Source organism: Bufo bufo, chromosome 8 (assembly GCF_905171765.1).
Source record: "Bufo bufo chromosome 8, aBufBuf1.1, whole genome shotgun sequence".
Classification (NCBI taxonomy): Eukaryota; Metazoa; Chordata; class Amphibia; order Anura; family Bufonidae; genus Bufo; species Bufo bufo.
In genome coordinates this window covers 100062631-100089056 of record NC_053396.1, presented here as the reverse complement: position 1 = coordinate 100089056, position 26426 = coordinate 100062631, and the positions used below count along the sequence as shown (strand labels likewise).

General features: G+C 47.2%; 1 protein-coding gene across 2 annotated transcripts in view; it reads right to left on the bottom strand.

The window, feature by feature from the left end:
- The window catches only part of ATRX (ATRX chromatin remodeler), a 255917-nt gene that overhangs the window by 45391 nt on the left and 184100 nt on the right, over positions 1 to 26426 (bottom strand). For both annotated transcript variants that reach the window (XM_040405241.1, XM_040405242.1), the window contains exons 20-25: positions 24142 to 24279; positions 15812 to 15987; positions 15605 to 15722; positions 8907 to 9046; positions 8484 to 8569; positions 6438 to 6610 (exon numbers count right to left, since the gene is read on the bottom strand). In XM_040405241.1, coding sequence (XP_040261175.1) covers positions 6438 to 6610; positions 8484 to 8569; positions 8907 to 9046; positions 15605 to 15722; positions 15812 to 15987; positions 24142 to 24279 — 831 coding nt within the window. The remainder of the gene's footprint in view (positions 1 to 6437; positions 6611 to 8483; positions 8570 to 8906; positions 9047 to 15604; positions 15723 to 15811; positions 15988 to 24141; positions 24280 to 26426) is intronic.

Genomic DNA, 26426 nt, shown 5'->3' with positions numbered 1-26426 from the left:
CTTGGCGAGATAAGCCTCAGTAACAGCCATCTTGACCAAACGGGCGATAGTAACTTTGGACGCCGCCATCCCTCTGTGCGACCCCTCCGGAACCACAAAGAGTGAGTCAGTACGCCTGAAAGAGCTGGTCACCTCCAGGTAAACCTTGAGCGCCCTGACAACGTCCAGGCGATGAAGCTCCCTCTCCCGGGGGTGGGAAGGGGAAGGACACAAAGAGGGGAGAACGATGTCCTCGTTCAGATGAAAGGCGGAGACCACCTTAGGAAGGAAGGAAGGGACCGGACGAAGGACCACCTTGTCCTGGTGGAACACTAGGAAAGGTTCCAGACAGGAGAGTGCAGCCAATTCGGACACCCTCCGAAGAGAGGTGACGGCCACAAGGAAAATAACCTTGCAGGACAGAAGTCGCAAGGAAACCGTCCGCAGAGGCTCGAAAGGAGAAGCCTGGAGCGCTGAGAGAACCAGGTTCAGGTCCCAGGGCGGTACCGGAGGGCGGTACGGGGGAACCGCGTGAGCCACGCCCTGAAGGAAGGTCTTGACAGGGCCAAGGGGGGCCAGTGGGCGCTGAAACAAAATGGACAGCGCAGACACCTGACCCTTCAAAGAACTAAGACCCAGACCTTGGGCAAGTCCGCTCTGCAGGAAGGACAAAACAGTGGGGAGAAAAAAGCGGAGCGGAGGAATCCCCAGATCGGCACAGAACCCCAAATAGGTCCTCCAGGTCCTATAATAGATCCTAGAAGAGGACGGCTTGCGGGCACGGATCATGGTGCGGACGACGTCCGCAGAAAAACCCCTACGTGTCAAGACGGTGGTCTCAACAACCACGCCGTCAAACGTAGGGACTTTAAACGCGGGTGGAAGATCGGTCCCTGAGAGAGAAGATCTTCCCTGGCGGGCAGCGGCCAGGGCGCGTCTGCCAGGAGCAGCATGAGGTCGGCATACCAAGACCGGCGGGGCCAGTCCGGAGCGACCAGAATCACCGAGACGCCCTCCGCCGCGATCTTCCGAAGGACTTTGGGCAGGAGTGGGATGGGAGGGAATATGTACGGACGCGCGAAGCCTCGCCAAGGACGAACGAGGGCGTCGGCTCCGCAAGCTCCCGGATCCCTGGCCCTGGACAGATAGGCGGGGACCTTGTGATTGAACTTGGAGGCCATGAGGTCCACGTCCGGCATGCCCCAACGAAGGCAAATGGCCTCGAATACCTCCGGGTGAAGAGACCACTCGCCGGGGTCGACAGTGGTGCGACTGAGGAAGTCCGCCGCCCAATTGTCCACCCCTGGAATAAAAATTGCCGATAGAGCCGGGACGTGGGCTTCCGCCCAACGGAGAATGCTGGTGACCTCCTGCAGCGCTGCGAGTGCCCCCCTGGTGGTTTATGTATGCCACGGCCGTGGCGTTGTCCGATTGCACACGAACTGGATGACCCTTCAGCAGATGAGTCCAGTGTCGCAGAGACAGAAGGGCCGCTCTCAGCTCCAGGACATTGATCGAGAGTTTGGACTCCGATGGAGACCAAATGCCCTGGACGGATCGGGGAGGAAACACGCCTCCCCAGCCCAAGAGACTGGCATCGGTTGTAACCACCAACCAGTTGAGCGGCAGAAAGGACCTGCCCAGAAGAGGGGACTAACCACCAGCGGAGAGATGACCGCACCGGAGGCGATAGATGGAAGGGATGATCCAGAGACTGCGGCGATTTGTCCCAGGAGGAGAGGATCGCCCGTTGGAGAGGGCGGGAGTGAAACTGCGCAAATGGGATCGCCTCGAAGCAGGCAACCATCTGCCCCAAGACCCGCATGCAGAAGCGGAAGGACAGTTGACGGTGGAGAAGGAGACCCCGAATCGCCCGGCGGAGGGTCAATCGTTTTTCCGAGGGAAGACGTACCTCCGCCGCTCCCGTGTCTAAAAGCATTCCCAGGAAGACCAGTTGTCTGGAGGGGGGAAGGGAGGACTTGGGGAAGTTGATGACCCAACCGAACCTCGCCAGAGTCTCTAGAGTGAGATCCACGCTGGCAACCGCTTGAGAAAGGGACGGAGCCTTGATGAGGATATCGTCCAAGTACGGTAGCAGAAAAACACCCCTGGAACGGAGTAAGGCCAAAACCGGGGCCAGGACCTTGATGAACACCCGGGGGGCTGTTGCCAGCCCAAAGGGAAGGGCGACAAATTGGAAGTGGAGGTCCCCCACGGCGAATCGGAGGAAGCGATGGTGACACCGGGCTACCGGAACATGGAGGTAGGCATCCTGTATATCGATGGAAGACATGAAGTCTCCCCGCTCCAGGGAAGCCACCGCGGAACGGAGGGACTCCATCCGAAACCGTCGAAGGAGGAGAAAACGGTTGAGCTTTTTGAGGTCCAAAATGGGCCGCACCGAACCTCCCTTCTTGGGAACTACAAAGAGGTTCGAATAGAACCCTTGGAACCTTTCCTCTAGAGGAACGGGGGTAATCACCCCTCTGTCCAGTAAGGCTTGAACAGCCGCGGAGAACGCAGCCGCGCTTTTCGGGTCCCGCGGCGGGAGCGAAAGAACCGATCTGGAGGGAAGGACGCGAATTCGATTTTGTATCCGGAGGACACAATTTCGAGAGCCCAGGCGTCGGAGACGTGAGCCATCCAGACGTCCCTGAAATGGAGGAGCCGGCCCCCCACCCGGGTGGGTGGGGGCGCGCCTTCAGGCAGAGGACTGTTTTGCTGCGGGTTTGCGGGCAGCCTGCGGCCTGCGCCAGGAGGGCTGCGCCCGAAAAAACGGCTTCCTACGCTTATCCTGGGGAGGGACTGAAGCGGCAGCTGTGGGGGGAGCCCCAGAGGTCCTGCGGGAGGACCGAAAACGAGATGCACTAGGTCGTCCGCGGGGGGCGCCCCTGGCTTGGGGTTGAGGAAGATAGGTGCTTTTACCACCCGTGGCCTCCGAAATAAGCTTGTCTAGGCGGACCCCGAAAAGGCGGGAACCCGCAAACGGTAGCCCCGCCAAGGAACGTTTGGAGGCAGCGTCCGCCTTCCAAACCTTCAGCCAGAGTTCCCTCCTGACAGAAACTGCCAGGGCGGAGGAGCGTGCTATAAGGGCTCCCGCATCAAGGGAGGCCTCACAAACAAAATTCCCGGCCCGAATAATAAGCTGGGCCAAGGAACGTAGGTCCTGGATGGGGACGTCCGAGTCCAACTCCTGCTCCAGCTGCGCACCCCAAGCAGAAATTGCTTTACCTGCCCAAGCAGAGGCAAAAACCGGTCTGAGGGCAGAACCGGAGGCAGCAAAAATGCCCTTGGAAAGGGTCTCCATGCGACGGTCCTCCGCTGACTGAAGAGAGGACCCGTCGGGAACAGGGATGGCCGTGTTCTTTGACAAACGAGCCACAGGGGGTCCACCTTGGGTGGGGACGACCAGGTGGCCACGACATCGGCTGGAAAAGGATAGCAAATGTCCAGCTTCTTGGGGTTGACAAAACGGGCGTCCGGGCGAGCCCAAGCCTTAGACACCACGCAGGAGAAATCAGAGTGGATTGGAAAAACTTTTGAGGCCTGCCTGGGTCTGATAAAGGAGACGCTAGCTGCGTCAGAGCTAGGGGGGTCATCTTGCACCTTAAAGGTGTCACGAATATCAGAGATGAGTTGACCCATCGCTGAGGCTAGCTTGGACGGCAGGGCCGAGTCCATTTCCAAATCTGAAACCGCCAATTCACCTTCAGAGAGCGAATCCTTTGGAGAGGAGAGGCCCGTCTGAGTGCGCACGCGTGGCGGGGAGAGGGAGGCATCCGAGGAGGAGGCTCGCTCTACTCTAAAACGCTTCTGAGAGTGCCTAGCTCGGGAAGGGTCACTAAGAGAGGGTGAACCCGCCGCAGCGGCAGAAGCGATGGACCCGGAGGGCGCGACAGTAAGAGTGGCGTCCTGCGGGGTAGGCGGCCTGTCTATTAGGCGGCCCACGACATGAGTGAGGCTTTCCACGGCCTGGGACAGGGATCTAGCCCAGTCAGGCGGGTCAGAGGAAGCAGGGAGCGACACAGCGGGCGACTGAGGCTGCGGTGGAGCTCGGCATGCAGGACAGTGCGGATCAGACTGCCCCCGGGGAAAGGCTTCCCTACAAGCGGTACAGGCATGGTACCAAGGCTTGGCCGCTGCAGAAGGGTCTGACATGGTGGAAAAAAAGTTGCACTTAAAGTGGGAGACCCCAGGTGAAAAACGGGGATCACACCCAAGCAACAGTACTGGTGGCACGGAGGGGGTTAACAGTCCTACCAGACCCAGATGATGCAAGCGGCAGACAGCAAGGGCAGCAGACTGAAGGGAGGCTGTGGAGGAGAGGCGGCAGGCACGGAGATGAATAGCTTCAGGATCGGACGGCAGAGAGGGTTCCACGCAGCACCTGAGATGTGGAGCCCGACGAAACAGGAAGTAGCGGAGCGCATGTAGGAAGCTCCGCCCCCCCCCCTGCCGCGCTGAAGGAGAAGCAGAGCCGCGTGCGCGGCAAAATGATTTAACCCCCTAGGTAGATGAAGTGCCGGCCAAATGAAAAGGTGCCGTTCGCGCCAAGTAAGCGGCCCCCGCCGCGCCTGAATGTGACGACTTCTGCATACAGCCGTCCCCCTGACTGCCCTGCCGTTAAAGAGGTAATCACCCCCCTAAGAACCACCTTGTCCTGGGTCTGCAACACCAGAACGAAGTCCCCCCCAAATGATGGCCGGTAAAGTTGCCGGCCCCGATATGCCCATGGGGGAGGGGGGGTGGTTGATGGACACCACGGAGAGATGTAGCAGCGGTGGGAGGGAGGGAAGGGGAGGCTGGAGCAGCCACTCTCACCATACGCTGTCTTCGCCCTCAATCCATCCAGCAGGGTCGCCCCTTCAGCCACTGGCACCGCAGTGGCAGGAAGCCGGGGGAGGGACTTGGCGTGCGGGCGACCCTTGAGCTGGCGGGACGCAGGGGAGCGAGGCTGCCCTGGTCCACCTTGTCTTCTGTGGGGGAGGAGGCAGTGCGGTATTACCGGCACTGGCGCGACTCAACCCCGGGAGAAAACAGAGGGGTCTAGTGCGCCTCTGTTGTCCCTGTAAATAGAAAAAAACCGAATTAAAAACAACAAATAACGCAAAAAATAAAAAATTATAGGAAAACAACCCTGCCTAAGCAGGGAGTGTCTTGCCTCCTTGGACACTAAGCAAAAACTGGTAGTCTCTCTCTCCAGGCTGAAGGGTATAGCTGATGGAGGAGGGGCTTACAGCTTTCACTTAGTGTCACGCCTCCTAGGGAGCAGAGCTATACCCATGGTTTCCTGTGTCCCCCAAGGAATATGGGCGAGAAATAACTTTACTTCTCATGTCATTCTGAGTTTGTAGATACCTAATATCTGTATGATTTTACTATAAAAATAATTTTTACTCAATACAATTTATTAAAACACGTGTGCTGTGGTGTTTTCACTTGCTTTGCCATTTTATTTAATCAAACTTTAATATTTAAGTTCATTTCTAGTTCCATTAAGGGACCTTTTCATTATGACATTACAAAGCAACCTGTACATACACCTTAGGCTACTTTCACACTAGCGTTAGTTTGTCCGGCAGAGGAACAGCCTGCCGGATCCCTACTAATGCTTGCACACATGTGCTACCAGAAGTCCGGCCCAGCCCCATTCATTGTAATGGGGACGGGCAGGAGATACGGCCGCAGCACACTAGTGTGAAAGTAGCCTTAGGTATGTCCTAAAAGGGCTTGTAATGGATAGCTCTAGGAAGAGACTTGTTAGGCCCCAAGCTGACCATATTAAACAGTTAGCTGAAGCTAGAGCAATGCTGGCTGCTGGCAGTGAGTTGACAAAGGGAACCCCCATTTCTTCTTTGCGCAATGCAGAAAGGGAAAAGGATTCAGTGATTCAGCGTTTTCTCCAAACTCGGTGGTTAGCACTCACTGCAGGGCAGTTGTCAATCCCCCTAAGGGTGTTCACATGGGCACAGCTTATATGCCCCTCAAGATCCCCATTACGCACATGTACATTGCAAGATGGTAAGGGGCCCTTGGGAAGAAAGTGTTACTGTAAAATCTGGTGACATCCTGTAAAGTAGGGAAGGACTAGAATTTGGCAGTTCGCTGTTTCTGAGAATAGTCTGGGCTGTAACTATTCATTTCAACCTTCACTGAATCACTTTTCAAAGTCAGAAAATGTATCAGGGGTCTAATAATCAACAAAAGTTGCATCATCAGCACTTAAAAAAATTAACTAGAAACAAGCATGTGTTCTGAGACCGTCTAATGGAACTGCACGTAAGATTTTAAAACTTTCTAGAGCAACCTCATAGATCTTGTCCTTGAGGTACTACAAGTAAACTGCAAGAAGACCAATCTTGCATGCTATCCTTATGCTGCAAGCAAAATAACAGCAAAATAAAGACAACACTCAGTACCCTATTAGTTAGTTAATTCCATGCATAAGACTAACTCACTTTCTTCTGGTTTAACAACTGCAGAAGTATTTGAAGTATCCTCTACTTTGGAGTCTTTTCCGTTCCCACCACGAGACCTCGAGTTCCACACCTTAATAACTTCAACGTCGTTATCGCTTTCCTCTGCACTTGAACTGCTCTCCTTCTTGCCTTTACCCTTTGACTTTTTCTTTCTAAAGATTTAAATAAAGTTATAAGTATATAACAGCCACGCTTTCTTTTATTTCAGCACAGTGAAATACTCTGAGACGGTCGCGTGCATATAGCCTAACAATTTTGAGGTCAGCAAACTGCAGGTCCACAAATACAGATATCTTCTGTGTGCCAGCCGCTACCGCAGGTCTGCAAGACACTGGCTCCGGCCATGTGCACTTCACATCGGATAACAATAATTGAATAATGGGAAAACCTTAAAACAATCTTCAATTCATCAGGTGTTAAAATAATAGGCCCAATAATTAATCAAACAAAACTATCACACAAGATAGTCATCTACGGCCAACCAGAGTGATATGGTGGAGAGTATAAGCAGCCAAAGGTGTACTCACTGGCTTACTCAGAGGGCGAGTAGGAAAAAAAGGATACAATAAAAGAGGGAGACAGATGCTGGGTCTCTTCCCCTAAAACATCCCTTAATCCTCACTCATGAACAAAAACACCCCTCTCTGTCTGTCCCTTGTATGCAATATGGTGACTGCCCAGCTTCGTCAGAGTTTAAAGACCAATCACACCCTGGGGCAAACAGACATACAACATATATACTGGGACAGTATATATGTTGTATGTTTGTTTGTTTTCCCCAGGGTGTGATTGGTCTTTAAACTCTGACGAAGCTGGGCAGTCACCATATTGCATACAAGGGACACCAAGGGACAGACAGAGAGGGGTGTTTTTTTGTTCATGAGTGAGGATTAAGGGATGTTTTAGGGGAAGAGACCCAGCATCTGTCTCCCTCTTTTATTGTATCCCTTTGTTTCCTACTCGCCCTCTGAGTAAGCCAGTGAGTACACCTTTGGCTGCTTATACTCTCCACCATATCACTCTGGTTGGCCGTAGATGACCATCTTGTGTGACAGTTTTGTTTGATTAATTATTGGGCCTATTATTTTAACACATGATGAATTAAAGATTGTTTTAAGGTTTTCCTATTATTCAGTTATTGTTATTCATAACTTGGGTGCCATATTTATACATTTGCTGTGACCGGCAACGATTCTGGTCAAAGTTATTTAATTGTTTTGCACTTCACATCGGAGCCAGAAACCCTTCCGCGTGCTTCCAGGTCTATGTCTCCGTGCCACAAAAGATAGGACATGCCCCATCATTTGCCGCATCTTGCAGATTATGGTCAATTGAAGTCAATGGGTCTCCACCGCGATCCGGAGTGCACCAGTTTGTGGTCTGCCACACAGGCACGGTGGTCCCATGATCGTGTTAATGGGGCCTTACAGAAATGGCTATGGACACTTTCTAGAATTTGTGGAACAGCCACACAAATGTGGACAGCACATAGATGACATCCGTGTGCTCTTTGGATTTTTTCAGACCCACAGAAACTAATGGGTCCTCATGCAATCCGCAAATAATGTGGATTGGATGTAAACCAACACACTGGTTGAAGGAATTACCCAATGTGAGCTAGTCACAATAAAAAAAAAATAATCAAAAAAAAATCTGAAAGTAATTAAGCTGCTCACAGACTGCACGCAGCATAAATATACCTTCCATAAAACTAACTGCTTGATTCATAATTTAATTCACATTTTGGCACAACATGGCAGGACACAAGTAAATCAGTTGGCATTTATCTTTGATTGTTTGACTAATTCCTGGTGATCTTTCACATTACGTTATTGTTAAGTGATTTTCTGGCAGGAGATGATAAACACAAAATAATTATTCTTGTAGGTAGATGCACGGCCATAGAGGCCAATTTTGATTGCATTTATCATATTGTTGTACCCACTGGGGAAAGAGGCAGAAAGGCCCTGTGGAGGAGGAAGGGGGCTCTTTAACCCCTTCAGTGGCTGTATGAAAAGTGCTTACACTGAGGCTTCCGAACTGAGGGACATTGAGGATTCATCCGAGTCAGACGCTATAAACTCTTCCATGCTGTCCTCATCGAAGTAACCCTAAAAATATAAATAAAAAACACACACTGATGACGTCACTGCAATGGATCTCTCCGCAGCAGCAGGCACTGTCGTGTTAAACTGAAGCACATCTGTTTAGTCACTTGGAAAAAGTCTGGCTTACATCATTTCAAACAAAGCTTTAATAATGGGCATATATCTTCAAATATAAAGGAATATGATCGCAGATGAAAGAGCAGCAGTCAAATCTATAGCACTGCATGTTCGAAAAAAACTCTAATTTCCATTATTTCACCGGAATTCTACCCACTATTTGGCATCATTTATTGGGGAAACATTTAACAGACAGAAATATGTAGTCTGATATCTGCCGTACCTTATTTTCTTTACTAATATAGTCCAGCTGCAAGCACCAAGGGTGAGTCCAGATCCTACTTAAAACTTGAAAGTCCTGGAAAAGCTTGGTTCCAGATTTGCCTCGTGTGCCTCCCTCACCACCAACGCCACCACCACCACCTGTCAAGGTAAAAGGATTATATGGGGGACTATGGCAAGGTTTTTACAACATCTCAGCATGTGTTTTCATTTCACACTTAAAATCTCAATACGGAAATCTGGTTTTGAGCATGAAAAGTTAAAACCACAAGCTTTATGTGCAGAGAAATATAGAGTACACCTAGCTGTCAATTATTGACACCAACCAGAGCTCAGTCTAATAAAGCAACCTGCAGCCGTTCCCTGATCGCACAATAAAATGGTCACTGCAGATATTGCTGTCATACCGAATGTGTGACGAGAACATTTGGGGACTGGTGTTTCTAGGCAAAAGTGTAGACAAAGCACAAAGCACAAAAAAGACATATCAAGCAGATAAATCAGGATTTAATTGCCAAAAGGGGAGAACAATACATCTGTAATGAAGAGCGGATTCACACACAGATATCGTGTAGCATTTTTCAGCATTTTTGTATTTTGGGAGGCATTTTTTACACCTGTTCTTTGCTGAAAAAAAGCACATCAGTTCTTGGTCTGAGCAGAAAGTCTATGGGGAAAAATGAAATACAGGACAGTAGTTTTTTTTCTACTTTCACTACTTTCAATTTGGTTTCCTTTTGTGTCTCTTGTATTATCTTTTTAAGCAAAAACCATGGAAACAAGCAGTATATAACATGATGGAAAAATGAATCCAGCCAGCAAAGGAAGCAATATGGACAATCACAATACATTAGTAAGTGCCTTGTGTTAACTTTCTCTACATGATAAATGCTATTTGCCAAAGTAAGACAACCCCTTTAACATTTCACCGATACGTATTGTTAGATAGTAAGCATTGCACAAGAACAATTCTAAGGCTACATGCACACGGACAAGAAAAATGGACAGATTTTTTTTTAACGGCCGTCACACATCCGTTTTAAGAACAATGGTAGTCTATGTCGTGAAAAAAAAATGCCATGTGAACACCACCATAGACTCTATGGGGTTAGGCTCCATTCAGACGTCCGCAAATGGGTCCACATCCGTTCCACAATATCAGGAACGGGTGCGGACCCATTCATTCTCAATGGGGCAGAACTGGATGCAGAGAGCACACTATGTGCTCTCCGCATCCGCATTTCCGGAGCGCGGACCCGAACTTCGGCCCCAAACTTGCAGGTCGTGGCTCCGCAAAAACATACAAAACGGAGCCGCAATACACCACGGACATGTGAATGGACCCTTATTCACATGGCAGTTTTTTTTTGACGGCCAGGGAATAACATGTTCACTGACCGACAGCCCCATTAAAATTGAATGGGATTGTTTTTAGCGTTTATTTCTCAGAAAGGCATAAACAAAAAACATCTGTAAAAAAAAAACTTTTTTTTTAATTAAGTAATTTTTATTAAACATATTTGAAATTTCACAAAACTCCAACACCCTCCCCCCTCATAACATCTTGATGATGCTCTCCATTCTCCACATTCCTCACCACCCGACCCCACCATATTGTCTATGATAAATACATGCTCATTCCCTACAGCACTCAACAATACTGCATTAAATGTTTGTCCTGTGGGTGAAATTACATTTTGTTACCATACACAACTTCCCCTTATTAAATAGCGGAGATACATTCCACAAATCACGGATCCAGCTACACACATCAAGCATTAGTAACCCTCACAACCGGCAACCAGACGGTATCTTTGGCATTCACTGGATGCCAGCCCTGGAATGTCAATCCAAGGGGTCCACAGTTTCTCAAATTTGGTCATGGCACCCCTCTTTCTAAATTGATTATCTGTTTTCAATGGGTTTTTTTTTCATTGTCGTGTGCATGTAGCCTAAGGGCTTAAGGGCATCTGTCATCAGGTTTGTATCTATGAAACTGGCTGACCTGTTGCATGTGCACTTGGCAGCTGAAGGCATCCGTGTTGGTCCTATTTTCCTAAGTGCCTGCATTACTGTGGAAAATTAAGCTTTAATATATGCAAATGAGCCTCTAGGAGCAACGGGGGCGTTGCTGTTACACCTAGAGGCTCTGCTCTCTCTGCAATTGCTGCGCTGTGTGCATCTGGTAGGCAGACACGCGGTACTGTCATGTTGGATCTGCTGCTGAAAAGGAGATCACCATAGGTGAGCCACTGAACATTACCGTTCATGTAAGTGTTCTATTTTTTCTCTTAGACTGAGGGTCACTTTAAACTGCTCCAGATTCAACAAAGTGGCTAAAATACTTATTTTTGTGATATATATATATGTGTGTAGTTACTTGTGTGTGATTTTCTGTAATGGTTTTCTATTCTATGCCAAAACTGCATACATACAAGTTTATGAAAAGTATTGCACAAGAAAGCCTGCTTACGGCCACCTTGACACATGCAGTCTCCACTCCTACGTTTGTTCCTGCATTACAAGACATTTTGTCATGCATAAAACTCTATGACTCATGGCAAAGTAGCATCTTCTAAGGCTGGGATCACATTTTGTGGAGGTTTTAAAAAAAAACAGCAGTGCTTTTTCACACAATTATAATAAAAGCGACAAACGTACAATCCAAAAAGCAAAGCATGAGAAATGCCTACACATCTGTCCGCTTTGGTGTTGCCGATTCTGGTTTTGTGTTCTGGCGCAGAAACAAAATACTGACAATGCCAGACACTGTTGATGCCCAACAGATCCCATCCACTAAAGTGGGGTGCACTGGGTTTGCGTCATGAATGTCAGTACTCAAGAGTTCCGGCAGACACCATTACACTGAATGGAATCTGCCAGGAGCAGACGATGTCTGGCAGATGCTGGATATAGCAATTCCGGTATTTGGTTCCTATTCCAGAACAGGATACCAGAATTAGGAACACAGATGTGGATGCAGCCTAAATGGATCAAAAAACATTTCTGAAGACTGGACAAGCGGAGCAGTCTGGATGTAATATAATTGGCAATGATAACATATATAAAAGCGGAAAAGGTAAAGGCTTGTTAAGATCCTCTAACATCACAAATATCAGAAATAGCAATGAGCCGATAAAAAAAAAATATCAAACCTAGCTGATATATTGTTTGGATAGTGGAAGTCCTTGTAGATACCAGTACACATTAAGACCATAAATTGAGGTTGGCCATACATCTTATACCAGTATTAGGCTAAGGCTACACTGGTCACGCAACACCTGTCTTGTCCAGGATCGCCGAGTAGTGGTGATCCCATAGAAATGAATAAGATTGCAGCAGCAGTCGCAAGAAATCCAACACGGCTGGATTTCTTGTGACTGCCATGGCAATCCCATTCATTTCTATGAGATCCCCGCTACCCAGCGATCCTGGCCACAACTAGTGTCACTATGTAGCCTTAGGCCACCAGGTATTCCTTTCAACCACGTGTTCTCAATAGGCAGAGGAGAATAGGCGGCTGGCTAGAGACCTCTGTAGTCTGAACAGTCAGTAAGACTTGAATGTAGGTTTCTGAGATCCAGACAGCACACTTGAAGCATAGTTTGTGGGAGACACAGGATCGACAGGCAGGGTGATAGTGAAGATACAGACAAGGCAGACGGACAAGGTTAACTTAAACATTGACAGAGCTGAAACTGGAAGAGCTGGAACACACAGGCAACAAACGCAGGATAACCACAGGTAAATCGCAATAGCACAAGACTATCAGAAGATTAGGAGGCACACAAGTGTTGATGCTTTATTAAAAGCACAGTAGAAGAAAATAAAAATATCAAGATAAAATGATATGACCCCTTTGTAAGCTGGGCTCAGCATCTATTAGATTACTTACACTGTTCCCTCGGGGTACAGCGGCATTACTAATGCACATGATTTATTAATATTTCTGAATCAGTATCTTATTACCATCAAATCCAGCCTAACGATAATAGTCTGAACTACAAAAACAGACAAAAAAAAGCAGTTGGCAAGTTATCTAAGGCGTTCTTAGCGGGACAAAAGCACAATCAAAACAATTAAGACAACGGTAGACTTTCTGTACCCAGATTTAACATCTGCTGCCCATCATGCACTGGTACAAAGTGTAATTATACTTATGATAGCCTTCTGTTTTCAAATTAAAAGTTGGTAAAAAAAAACTTCAGAGGACAATTCCCTCAAGAACAGAAAAGACAAAGGGAAGAAAAACGGCACTTAGAGAAATTTACCATAACGGCAGCAGAAGAAAAATCTATTCATCTGCAATTTCATTCACTTATACCGACAGAAGTGCTGCTGAGTGAATATTACGGAGAACCCGGCAGCAAACATTCCCTCATTCAGAACTATGGTGATACTACTTCACAAGAGCTCAAATATGGGTCTGTGTTGTATGGATCATAAACCAATACAGCAGCCATAGCCTTCTTTTTCTGGGGGATGCTGTACCCATGTGTGCTTCCAACTTAGACATACTGAGGCATGAAGACATAGGCCTGGGAGATTATGACCACAATTAGGCCTCATGCACACGACCGTATTTTTTCACGGTCCGCAAAACGGGGTTCCGTTGGTCCGTGACCGTTTTTTCGTCCGTGGGTCTTCCTTGATTTTTGGAGGATCCACGGACATGAAGAAAAAAGTCGTTTTGGTGTCCGCCTGGCCGTGCGGAGCCAAACGGATCCGTCCTGAATTACAATGCACGTTGTACACAATACAGGTCCTTCTCAAAAAATTTGCATATTGTGATAAAGTTCATTATTTTCTGTAATGCACTGATAAACATTAGACTTTCATATATTTTAGATTCATTACACACAACTGAAGTAGTTCAAGCCTTTTCTTGTTTTAATATTGATGATTTTGGCATACAGCTCCTGAAAACCTAAAATTCCTATCAAAAAATTTGCATATTTCATCCGACCAATAAAAGAAAAGTGTTTTTAATACAAAAAAAGTCAACCTTCAAATAATTAAGTTCAGTTATGCACTCAATACTTGGTCGGGAATCCTTTTGCAGAAATGACTGCTTCAATGCGGCGTGGCATGGAGGCAATCAGCCTTTGGCACTGCTGAGGTGTTATGGAGGCCCAGGATGCTTCCATAGCAGCCTTAAGCTCATCCAGAGTGTTGGGTCTTGCGTCTCTCAACTTTCTCTTCCCAATATCCCACAGATTCTCTATGGGGTTCAGGTCAGGAGAGTTGGCAGGCCAATTGAGCACAGTAATACCATGGTCAGTAAACCATTTACCGGTGGTTTTGGCACTGTGAGCAGGTGCCAGGTCGTGCTGAAAAATGAAATCTTCATCTCCATAAAGCTTTTCAGCAGATGGAAGAATGAAGTGCTCCAAAATCTCCTGATAGCTAGCTGCATTGACCCTGCCCTTGATAAAACACAGTGGACCAACACCAGCAGCTGACATGGCACCCCAGACCATCACTGACTGTGGGTACTTGACACTGGACTTCAGGCATTTTGGCATTTCCCTCTCCCCAGTCTTCCTCCAGACTCTGGAACCTTGATTTCCGAATGACATGCAAAATTTGCTTTCATCCGAAAAAAGCTTCTCTGTAGCCCAGGTCAGGCGCTTCTGCCGCTGTTTCTGGTTCAAAAGTGGCTTGACCTGGGGAATGCGGCACCTGTAGCCCATTTCCTGCACACGCCTGTACACGGTGGCTCTGGATGTTTCTACTCCAGACTCAGTCCACTGCTTCCGCAGGTCCCCCAAGGTCTGGAATCGGTACTTCTCCACAATCTTCCTCAGGGTCCGGTCACCTCTTTTCGTTATGCAGCGTTTTCTGCCACACTTTTTCCTTCCCACAGAGGTGCCTTGATACAGCACTCTGGGAACAGCCTATTCGTTCAGAAATTTCTTTCTGTGTCTTACCCTCTTGCTTGAGATTGTCAATGATGGCCTTCTGGACAGCAGTCAGGTCGGCAGTCTTAGCCATGATTGTGGTTTTGAGTAATGAACCAGGCTGGGAGTTTTTAAAAGCCTCAGGAATCTTTTGCAGGTGTTTAGAGTTAATTAGTTGATTCAGATGATTAGGTTAATAGCTCGTTTAGAGAACCTTTTCATGATATGCTAATTTTTTCTTGTCCCCCAAAACGACAATGTACATGTTCTATTTTTGTTGGGGGGCCATGGAACGGACATACGGATGCAGACAGCACACTGAGCTGTCCACATTTTTTGTGACCTCATTGAAATGAATGGGTCTGCATCCAATCTGCAAAAAATGCGTATCGGATGCAGAGCAAAAATACTGTCGTGTGAAAGGAGCATTAAATGTAAGATAGCTAAATTTAAAAAAGCCCTGAATGCCCTGTAAGCACCTTTATGCATGTACTGGAAGCATAAATACAGTTGCTGTGTCTTGCGCATATAGAACAATTCAGCTTGTGTACAGAAATGCAGATGTCAATGCCATCCTTGTTCTACTCCATTAGTGTCATATTCAAAATATAATATGAAGAACTAATACGTGAGATGCACTCATGGGCATAAAAGGCACTCGGAATCTGACTGTGTGAATACCGCCAAAAGGACCATAGTCTAAGAACTCACATGTTTCCATGCAATCTAACAACTCCACCTTTTGTCACAGACTACCACTGGTTTGGGAAATACAAAAATGAAAAATAATAAAACCTACCAGCCATATTGTCCAAATAAAAGCGATAGAGCTTGCACTGAACAGGAGTCATCCGAACAGATAAGACGTATTCATACTTCGGTGGTAAAAACTTGGTCAGAGCCGTGTAGTCTCTTCTCTGAAATAATTAAAGGCACACCGGTTTTTACAGTCACATATTCACAATGTAATGAACCACAAACACCTCATCTCGCTTTTAGAACTCACCTGTACACAACCTGCTAACATTTCATACAGAATGTGAGCCCGTTTCTTCATCACTCTGACATCCACCATGGTGGAGTCCGCACACTGCCCGTTCTGTATAGGATTTATGAAGCGGTTCCGAAATTCTTTGATAGAGCCAAGCAGGTTTTCCTTGATGAAGTTAACCATGCAGTGATCTGAAAATAAAAGGATCCTACAATGAGAAGTTCTGGGCGTACCATGAAAACAAACTAAGATTAGAAGAAAAAAATAAAACAAATTCTACAAACTACCATTATACTGCAAAACGGAGTTCTTATTCGAGGTAGACAATGTAGGTATGCTACTCAGTATATGCCACACACTGGCATAGGTTGGTTGTTGCCTTTGATGGTGAAAAACCCCCACAGATGTAAACCATACAGTATACTCTTCTGTGGTGGCCTACCATATAGAAAGAAAAACAACAGCTATCACCCTGATGGAAGCCAAAAGGACATTCTAAGGCCGCTTTCACAGTCAGTGTTTGGTCAGTGATTGTGAGCCTAAACCAGAAGCAGAGCCTACTCAGAGATCAGGCATGAGGGACAGATCTGCACCTGGTCTGTGTTTAGAGCCGCACCTGGTTTTGGCTCACAATCACTAAGGAAATCACTGACTGAACACTGATGTGTGAAAGTGACCTTATTTTCTATAGGGTCAATGAAGGCCCATGGCTATGTTTAGTGTACGAGACGGAAGCTTTCCTGATGCCGAACAGAGCCTTATCTAGAGTAATAAATGCTTTTTAATGACTACACACACCAACAGTAATCAGTGGCAACAAGTCTAAAACACAACAACTCCAATTCCACATGAAAAGAAACAGCGTGGACTTTTGCACTTAAGTCTAGACACAAAATTTGACTTTGATGCATCTGAAATAGGGACATCTGCTTAAGACAACCCCTCAGAAGGATGCATTTAGGTGAGAAGTTCCCTCTAACAGCCAAAGCCGACATCTAGCAAAGCTCCTGACTCTGGAGACAGCTGAACAAGGGCACTCCTGACAGGAGCTGGCATGAAGACCAGCAATGTGAGAGATCACTGTCCAAACCAGCACATCAAAGTTTTAAAAGAAGTCCTAGTATTTCCTTTCCAGTACTCGGCCTTTCTTTTAATCAGAGCTGTGTATTATATATAGAATTGTATAGCAGGAGACTAGACATTCTCCTCCCACACCTGTACCTGGCTCCAAGACTACAGCTGCAGCAGAAGACTTAGTCCACTGCTCTGTCTGCAATAGGAGACAAGGTATGTTGAAGGCCATCCCCTTGATCAAGCGCTGCGCTCTAATACAAGAAGGCAATAGGTAGCGTGGGATGTAATGAAAACCATAATATCTAATGAACTTAAGTATCTTATAATGTAATTTTAACAACTACAACAGTCAAATAAATTACTGTATGATTTTATGTAAATAACTTGAAAATGTCCCTTAACCCCTTAAGGACTCAGCCCTATTTCACCTTAAGGACTTGGCCATTTTTTGCAAATCTGACCAGTGTCACTTTAAGTGCTGATAACTTTAAAACGCTTTGACTTATCCAGGCCATTCTGAGATTGTTTTTTCGTCACATATTGTACTTCATGACACTGGTAAAATGAAGTAAAAAAAATTTATTTTTTTTGCATAAAAAAAATACCTAATTTACCCAAAATTTGGAAAAATTAGCAAATTTCAAAGTTTCAGTTTCTCTACTTCTGTAATACATAGTAATACCCCCAAAAATTTTGATGACTTTACATTCCCCATATGTCTACTTCATGTTTGAATTATTTTGGGAATGATATTTTATTTTTTGGGGATGTTACAAGGCTTAGAAGTTTAGAAGGAAATCTTGAAATTTTTCTGAAATTTACAAAAACCCAATTTTTAGGGACCACTACAGGTCTGAAGTCACTTTGTGAGGCTTACATGATAGAAACCGCCCAAAAATGACCCCATTCTATAAACTACACCCCTCAAGGTATTCAAACCTGATTTTACAAACTTCGTTAACCCTTTAGGTGTTGCACAAGAGTTATTGGCAAATGGGGATGGAATTTGAGAATTTCATTTTTTTGCATAATTTTCCATTTTAACCCATTTTTTCCACTAACAAAGCAAGGGTTAACAGCCAAACAAGACTATCTTTATTGCCCTGACTCTGCCGTTTACAGAAACACCCCATATGTGGCCGTAAACTACTGTACGGGCACACAGTAGGGCGTAGAGGGAAAGGTGCGCCGTATGGTTTTTGGAAGCCAGATTTTGCTTGACTGGTTTTTCGACACCATGTCCCATTTGAAGCCCCCCTGATGCACCCCTAGAGTAGAAACTCCATAAAAGTGACCCCATCTAAGAAACTACACCCCTCAAGGTCTTCAATACTGATTTTACAAACGTTGTTAACCCTTTAGGTGTTGCACAAGATTTAATGGAAAATAGAGATACAATTTCAAAATTTCACTTTTTTGGCAGATTTTCCATTTTAATATTTTTTTTCCAATTACAAAGCAAGGGTTAACAGCCAAACAAGACTATCTTTATTGCCCTGATTCTGTAGTTTACAGAAACACCCCATATGTGGCCGTAAACTGCTGTACGGGCACACGGCAGGGCGCAGAAGGAAAGGAATGCCATACGGTTTTTGGAAGGCAGATTTTGCTGGACTGTTTTTATTTACACCATGTCCCATTTAAAGCCCCCTGATGCGCCCCTAGAGTAGAAACTCCAAAAAAGTGACCCCATTTTAGAAACTACGGGATAGGGTGGCAGTTTTTTTGGTACTAGTTTAGGGTACATATGATTTTTGGTTGCTCTATATTACACTTTTTGTGCGGCAAGGTAAGAAATAGCTTTTTTGGCACTTTTTTTTTTTGTTATTTACAACATTCATCTGACAGGTTAGATCATGCGGTAATTTTATAGAGCAGGTTGTCACGGACACGGCGATACCTAATATGTATACAATTTTTTTTATTTATGTAAGTTTTACACAATGATTTCATTTTTAAAACAAAAAAAATGTTTTAGTGTCTCCATAGTCTTTTCAGTTTTTGGGCGATTATCTTAAGTAGGGTCTCATTTTTTGCAGGGATGAGATGACGGCTTGATCGGCACTATTTTGGGGTGCATATGACTTTTTGATCACTTGCTATTACACTTTTTGTGACGTAAGATGACAAAAAATGGCTTTTTTTACACCGTTTTTATTTTTTTACGGTGGTGATCTGAGGGGTTAGGTCATGTGATATTTTTATAGAGCCGGTCGATACGGACGCGTTGATACCCAATATGTATACTTTTATTTATTTAAGTTTTACACAATGATTTCATTTTTGAAACAAACAAAAAAATCATGTTTTAGTGTTTCCATAGTCTAAGAGCCATAGTTTTTTCAGTTTTTGGGCGATTATCTTGGGTAAGGTATGATTTTTGCGGGATGAGATGACGGTTTGATTGGTACTATTTTGGCGTACATGCGACTTTTTTGATCACTTTTATTACCTTTTTTGGGAAGTAAGGTGGGCAAAATTTTAATTTTCTCATAGTTTTTATTTTTTAATTTTTATGGCGTTCACCGTGCGGGGAAAGTAACATGACCGTTTTATAGATCAGGTCGTTACGGACGCGGCGATACCTAATATGTGTAGTGTATTTATTTATTTTTTATTCAGTGATAAATGTGTTTTTTTTTATCTTAACTTTTTTCAAAATTTTTTTTGACCCAGACCCACTTGGTTCTTGAAGATCCAGTGGGTCTGATGTCTGTATAATACAGTACAGTACACTATATAAGGTACTGTACTGTATTTTACTTACACTTTTTACTTACACCTACAGATTTTTGCCTTTAGCACAGATCTGTTCAGCACCATGGACAGCAGGATGCCTGAGAAGGCGTCCTGTTGCCATGGGAACCTTCCCCGTCTGCTCAGTTGTAGCCACAACTTCGCAGACGGGGAAGGGTAAGGACGGGGCTGTCTGGGGGCTCTCTCCCTCTCCATCGGGGGGCTGCAAAGGCACAGCAGCCCCCCGATGGGAGAGGGAGGGTGCTCCCTGAGCTGTTAACCTTTTCCATACAGTGGTCCGTACGGACCGCGGTATGGAAAGGGTTAAACGGCTGACATCGCATCACCGATGTCAGCCGTTTATACCAGGGTGTCAGCAATGTGCTGACACCCTGGGATACCACTGCACACCAACGAATTTTCAAGGGGAGACGGGCGGGGGATCGCGATCCCGCCTGCAGCACCGCCCGCAACACCCCCCCTGCACCACCCGCCCACATAAAATCATTCAGGGGTGCAGGGGGGGGGGGTGTTAATAAAACTTTATTTGGGGCATTTTAAAGTTTGATCCGCGGGGATCAGAATCGGCAGAAAGCGCAGCAAACCGCAGGTCTGAATTGACCTGCGGTTTGCTGCGATCGCCGATACGGGCGTTGACAGGATGCCGGCTGAATGATTTCAGCCGGCATCCCGTTCGGATTAACCCCCGCAGCGCCGCAATCTCATTTTAAACTCATGACGTACCGGTACGTCATGGGTCCTTAAGGACTCTGGAAACATGCCGTAGCGGTACGTCATGCGTCCCTAAGGGGTTAAAGGGAGTCTGTCACCAACTTTACATATATTACTGTCCCATACTGCCCTGTAGTGACAAACCGTTAACAGATCTTACCTTTCTTTCTCCCATCTGTGAATTTGATGTTGAAAAAACAATGTATGAAGATATATGCAAACGACTTGCAAGTGCCTTGGGGGGGGGGGGGGGGGGGGGGGGAGTCCTCCCCAAATGCAAGTGTTCATGCCCTCCCGAGACTGCCATTGATCTCTCCTTGCATGTTTCACTGTAAGCCAGTCCAGTGCCCTTACTTCACAGACTCTGCTCCCTGAAATACCGCACCAGCTTGCGTCAATGCCGGGCCCAGCCATGCGCAGTCGGTTCACTGATGCAGCTGCCCACAGTGGGCAGTGTATGGCGGATTCCTGGGCCGGCAGTGAAGTGAGCAGAGTCCGTGAAACATGGGAGAAGAGATAACGGCATTCTTTGGAGGACATGGGCACTTGCATTCTGGGAGGAACGCCTTGGGCACTTGCAAGTCATTTGCATGTATCTACAAATGTTGTTTTTTCAACATCAAATCCACAGAAGGGAGAAAGAAAGGTATGATCTGTTAACGGTTTATATCACCTACAGGGCACTGATGGCAGTGCAATATATGTAAAGTAGGGGACAGACTCCCTTTAAAAGGCATCAATACTTTTGCAATCATTTGTTATTGCTCCAATCCATGTAAAATGGAAATAAAGCAGGTTCAAAGTTGCAAAGACATGAGTACCCCGCCCCCTACTCCTTACTGACCTCATGAATGAATGTTTGATCATTAGTCATAGACCCTCTAATTTGTCCCCTACTTCATTCTAAAACATATGGGGGAGATTCGTCAAGACTGGAGTTCCTGTACGTCCGTCTACATCCATTGAGCACTGGAGTAATCGGGACCTCATTTATTAAAAGGCATTAGGTGCTTTTCTGCCATTCTGTGTGCCACTAACTGACATCTACACCAGCCAGGAGCTGGAGTAGACCTGCGCTGTAACTTATAACAGTTTCTAGAGCAAGTTAAAGTAAATCCTGTGGGCTCTGCCCTGCCTTCTAAGCTATGCCCTCTTTCTTGCCTTTCTTAGAAGAGTCAAGAACCTGAAAAAATCACAACTTATGGTGCAAATATAGGGTGTGCCATAATTGCCAACGCTTTAACTCCACAACAGTGGCATAAATAGAATATAAAAAGTCCCCCACTCAGTAGATTATCGAGAGGTGGAGAACAGGGCAATGATCAGGAACAAACCTTTTATTCCCAATCACTGCCTGCTCTTTCAGCTGCAATTACATTCCTCTTAAGGGAATGAATGACTGCTACTGCGATCGCTTGTCCCCATACCAATTTTTTATTTGCCAGAAGCACATCCCCGTTTACACAAGGCAATGTACTGCAAACTATTTAAGGTGCTGCACGAACACAAACGCTGATTAGGGCTGCGCATCTTCACTCGTCTCACGATTCGATGCGATTACGATTATCAAGTCCACGATTCGATTCGATTCGATTCGGCGATGCATCACGATGCATCAAGATTATTACCCAAGTCCCCTTGTTTTTCAGAGGATTCCGGCAATCTGGACGCAAACGGATGCATTTGTCAGGCGGATCCGTCTGACAAATGCATTGAAATACCGGATCTGTCTCTCCGGTGTCATCTGGAAAAACGGATCCGGTGTTTATTTTTTTCACAGATTTAAAGGTCTGCGCAGATCGGAAGAACGGATCCGTCAATGCAGCTTTGATCACCACAGTCATTGATCACGCCCCTGTAAGGCTTCATTCAGACGTCCGGATGCGTTTTGCGGATCCGATCCATCTATCAGTGGATCCGTAAAAATCATGCGGACGTCTGAATGGAGCTTTACAGGGGGTTGATCAATGACAGGGGGGTAATCAATGACAGGGGGGTGATCAGGGAGTCTATATGGGGTGATCACCACAGTCATTGATCACGCCCCTGTAAGGCTTCATTCAGACGTCCGGATGCGTTTTGCGGATCCGATCCATCTATCAGTGGATCCGTAAAAATCATGCGGACGTCTGAATGGAGCTTTACAGGGGGTTGATCAATGACAGGGGGGTAATCAATGACAGGGGGGTGATCAGGGAGTCTATATGGGGTGATCACCACAGTCATTGATCACGCCCCTGTAAGGCTTCATTCAGACGTCCGGATGCGTTTTGCGGATCCGATCCATCTATCAGTGGATCCGTAAAAATCATGCGGACGTCTGAATGGAGCTTTACAGGGGGTTGATCAATGACAGGGGGGTAATCAATGACAGGGGGGTGATCAGGGAGTCTATATGGGGTGATCACCACAGTCATTGATCACGCCCCTGTAAGGCTTCATTCAGACGTCCGGATGCGTTTTGCGGATCCGATCCATCTATCAGTGGATCCGTAAAAATCATGCGGACGTCTGAATGGAGCTTTACAGGGGGTTGATCAATGACAGGGGGGTAATCAATGACAGGGGGGTGATCAGGGAGTCTATATGGGGTGATCACCACAGTCATTGATCACGCCCCTGTAAGGCTTCATTCAGACGTCCGGATGCGTTTTGCGGATCCGATCCATCTATCAGTGGATCCGTAAAAATCATGCGGACGTCTGAATGGAGCTTTACAGGGGGTTGATCAATGACAGGGGGGCAATCAATGACAGGGGGGTGATCAGGGGGCCCCACCTGACACAGACGCTGACCCCCACCTGACACAGACGCTGACCCCCACCTGACACAGACGCTGACCCCTCACCTGACACAGACGCTGACCCCCACCTGACACAGACGCTGACCCCACCTGGCCACCTCACCTGACACAGACGCTGACCCCCACCTGACACAGACGCTGACCCCACCTGGCCACCTCACCTGACACAGACGCTGACCCCCACCTGACACAGACGCTGACCCCACCTGGCCACCTCACCTGACACAGACGCTGACCCCCACCTGACACAGTCGATGTTGCACGGTCTTCGGCTTCTTTTGGCAACTCGTGACGCACAGTATGCGACGGTCAGAAGCCTGTCAATCAAATAGGAACGCCCAGTCCCGCAGAAGACCTACCCGGAAGCGGCGGTAAAAAAAACAGCCGACAAGCTGGCCGGGACTTGATTCCGGGACTGAGCAGAGCAGAGGAGCGGGCGCGGGAGAGAGAAGAGAAGAGATACTCTTCCGCGCCCGAAACAGAGGAAATAGTCCCTACAGGCACAGCAAGCAGGCAGGTAGTACTGAGCGGCGATTTAAAAAAAAAAAAAAACGTAGAAAGCGGGGGGGGGGGGGGGGGCCGGGCCCGGTACAACTGGGCCAGCTGTACCTATCAGCGGCCCTGTCAACATGCATCGATTATTTAAAGCAACCGCATCGATGCAGAATCGCCGGGGGTCGAATCGCGATGCATCGATGCATCGATTATATTCGACAGCCCTAACGCTGATTAACAAGCATTTGGTTGGTCCTTCGTTCGATGATTGGCGGCAACTTTACTTGGGGCAATTGTTAGAAAAAGTGTTTGTATGAACACTACCCCCCAATAATTTTAAAGATCTTTGGCCTGTGTAAGTGGGCCCTAACCATTGGGTGTGAGAAGGAGCTGTAAACCTAAAATGGTAGATTAGTTCCATTTGTATTTAAGATGCTTTGGAGTGGTACAAAATGGGTGCACAGGGTCATGTGTCTAGAAAAGAGACCTGAAACACATTACTTACATTCCACCAAATTGTTCTGAAGTGGGGTTCCAGTCAAGATTATCCGTCTTTTTGTCCTTATGGAATTCAAAGCCTTAGAAACAGCAGATGCTTCGTTTTTAAGAATATGGCCTTCATCACATATCACGAAGTCTGGGCCTGGATAAAATAGAAAAAATCATTATTTACAGACAGCAAGCAAAATATATCCCATGACTACCTATATTTCTTACTGCATATCAATACTGTATAAACACATACATAACCATAGACACAAATAAACTGGTGCAGAATAGACAGGTCCGCAGGTTGGCCAGCCCTGCACTATATACACGGTGGCAAGAAAGGAGATTTTTTGTGAAACTCACCTGTAAAATCTTTCTCGTCTTTTCTATTGGGGGACACAGACCATGGGTATAGCCTAGGTCAGTGTTTTCCAACCAGTGTGCCTCCAGCTGTTGCAAAAGTACAAGTCCCAGCATGCCCGGACAGCCTTTGGCTGTGCGGGCATGCTGGGAGTTGTAGTTTTGCAACAGCTGGAGGCACACTGGTTGGGAAACACTGGCCTAGGTCATTACTAGGAGGAGACACTATGCAAATAGAAAGAAAAAGAAAGCTCCTCCTCCCTGGGCTATACCCCCATGTTCCACCGGGAGGACCCCAGTGTGTGCAAAAGCAGGAGAAGGAGACCAAAGCCATAGAGGCCAGAACAACGGAATACTGCCATCGGACTGAAAACCTTCAGGACCCGAAGAACTAAACCAACCCTTCATACAACAGGTAAGAATGGGAGGGAGCTGTGTCCCCCAATGGAAAAGACGAGAAAAAGATTTTACAGGTGAGTTTCACAAAAAAAAAAAAAAATCTCCTTTTCTCGCACATTCCATTGGGGGACACAGACCATGGGATGTCCTAGAGCAGTCCATGGTGTGGGAAAAAACCAGCACCTCCAGGAGAAAACGCCCAGTGGTCAAACAGGAACCACCGCCTGCAATACCTTGCGCCCAAGGACAGCATCAGCCGATGCCAAAGAGTGCAACTGGTAAAACTTTGTAAAGGTATGCAAGGAAGACCAGGTGGCGGCTTTACAAAGTTGAGATGCCGAGGCGCGATTATGCCTAGCCCAGGAGGCCGCCCTGGTGGAGTGCGCGGTAACCCCAGCTGGGGGAACCCTGCCACGGGCACGATAAGCTGACCTAATCCATCAGGCTACCGAGACCTTGGAAGCCGCCAGACCTTTACGAGGCCCTTGCGGAATCACGAAAAGGGAATCCGTACAGCGGAAAGAGGCAGTAACCGACAGGTACACACGCAGAGCCAGGTCAACATCCAGGGAATGGAGAGCGCGCTCCTAGCGGTTCGCCGGAGATGGACAAAAAGAGGGCAGGACTATATCTTAATTAATGTGGAAGGCGGAGACCACCTTGGGCAAAAATGAAGAGACCGGACGCAGCACCGCCTTATCCTGATGGAAGACCAAAAAGGGCTCCCTACAGGAAAGCGCGGCCAGCTGCGATACCCTCCTGATCGAGGTGATCGCCACCAAAAAGACCACCTTCCAGGTGAGAAAATTCAAAGAAACCTCTCTCAAAGGGAGCCGCCTGGAGGGAAGACAGAACCAAGTTCAAGTCCCAGGGGGGCAGGGGAGGAACACACGGAGGGACCGAATGCGCCACCCCTTGTATGAAGGTCCTCACTGGACCGAGCAGAGCCAGGGATCGCTGAAAGAAAATGGCCAGAGCAGTGACCAGAACCTTGTTGTTGAGCCTGGATGCCATCAGGTCGACACCCGGGCGCCCCCACCTGCGACAGATGTCCTCGAAATCTTCCAGATTTAAGGACCACTCTCCTGGATCCACTGTGTTGCGGCTGAGAAAGTTCGCCTTCCAATTGTCGATCCCCGGGATGTACACTGCCGACAGTACTGGAACATGGGTCTCCGCCCACTGGAGGATCCTCTCCGCCTCCTGCATCACCGTCCGTCTGCGGGTTCCGCCCTGGTGGTTGACGTAAGCCACGGCGGTGGCATTGTCCGACTGGACCCTTACCCAGAGACCTGCCAGGAGATGAGTCCAGTGAGAAAGGGAGAGGAAAATTGCTCTGAGATCCAGCACGTTGATCGGAAGGCGGGCCTCCTCCGCCGACCAAAGCCCCTGCACCGTCCGGGTCTGTAGAACACCACCCCAACCTAGGAGGCTGGCGTCGGTGGTGACGACTGTCCAAGAGATCGGAAGAAAGAACCTCCCTGAGATCAAGTTTTGGGGGGACAGCCACCACAAGAGGTCCGCCCGAAGCAGACGGACTTG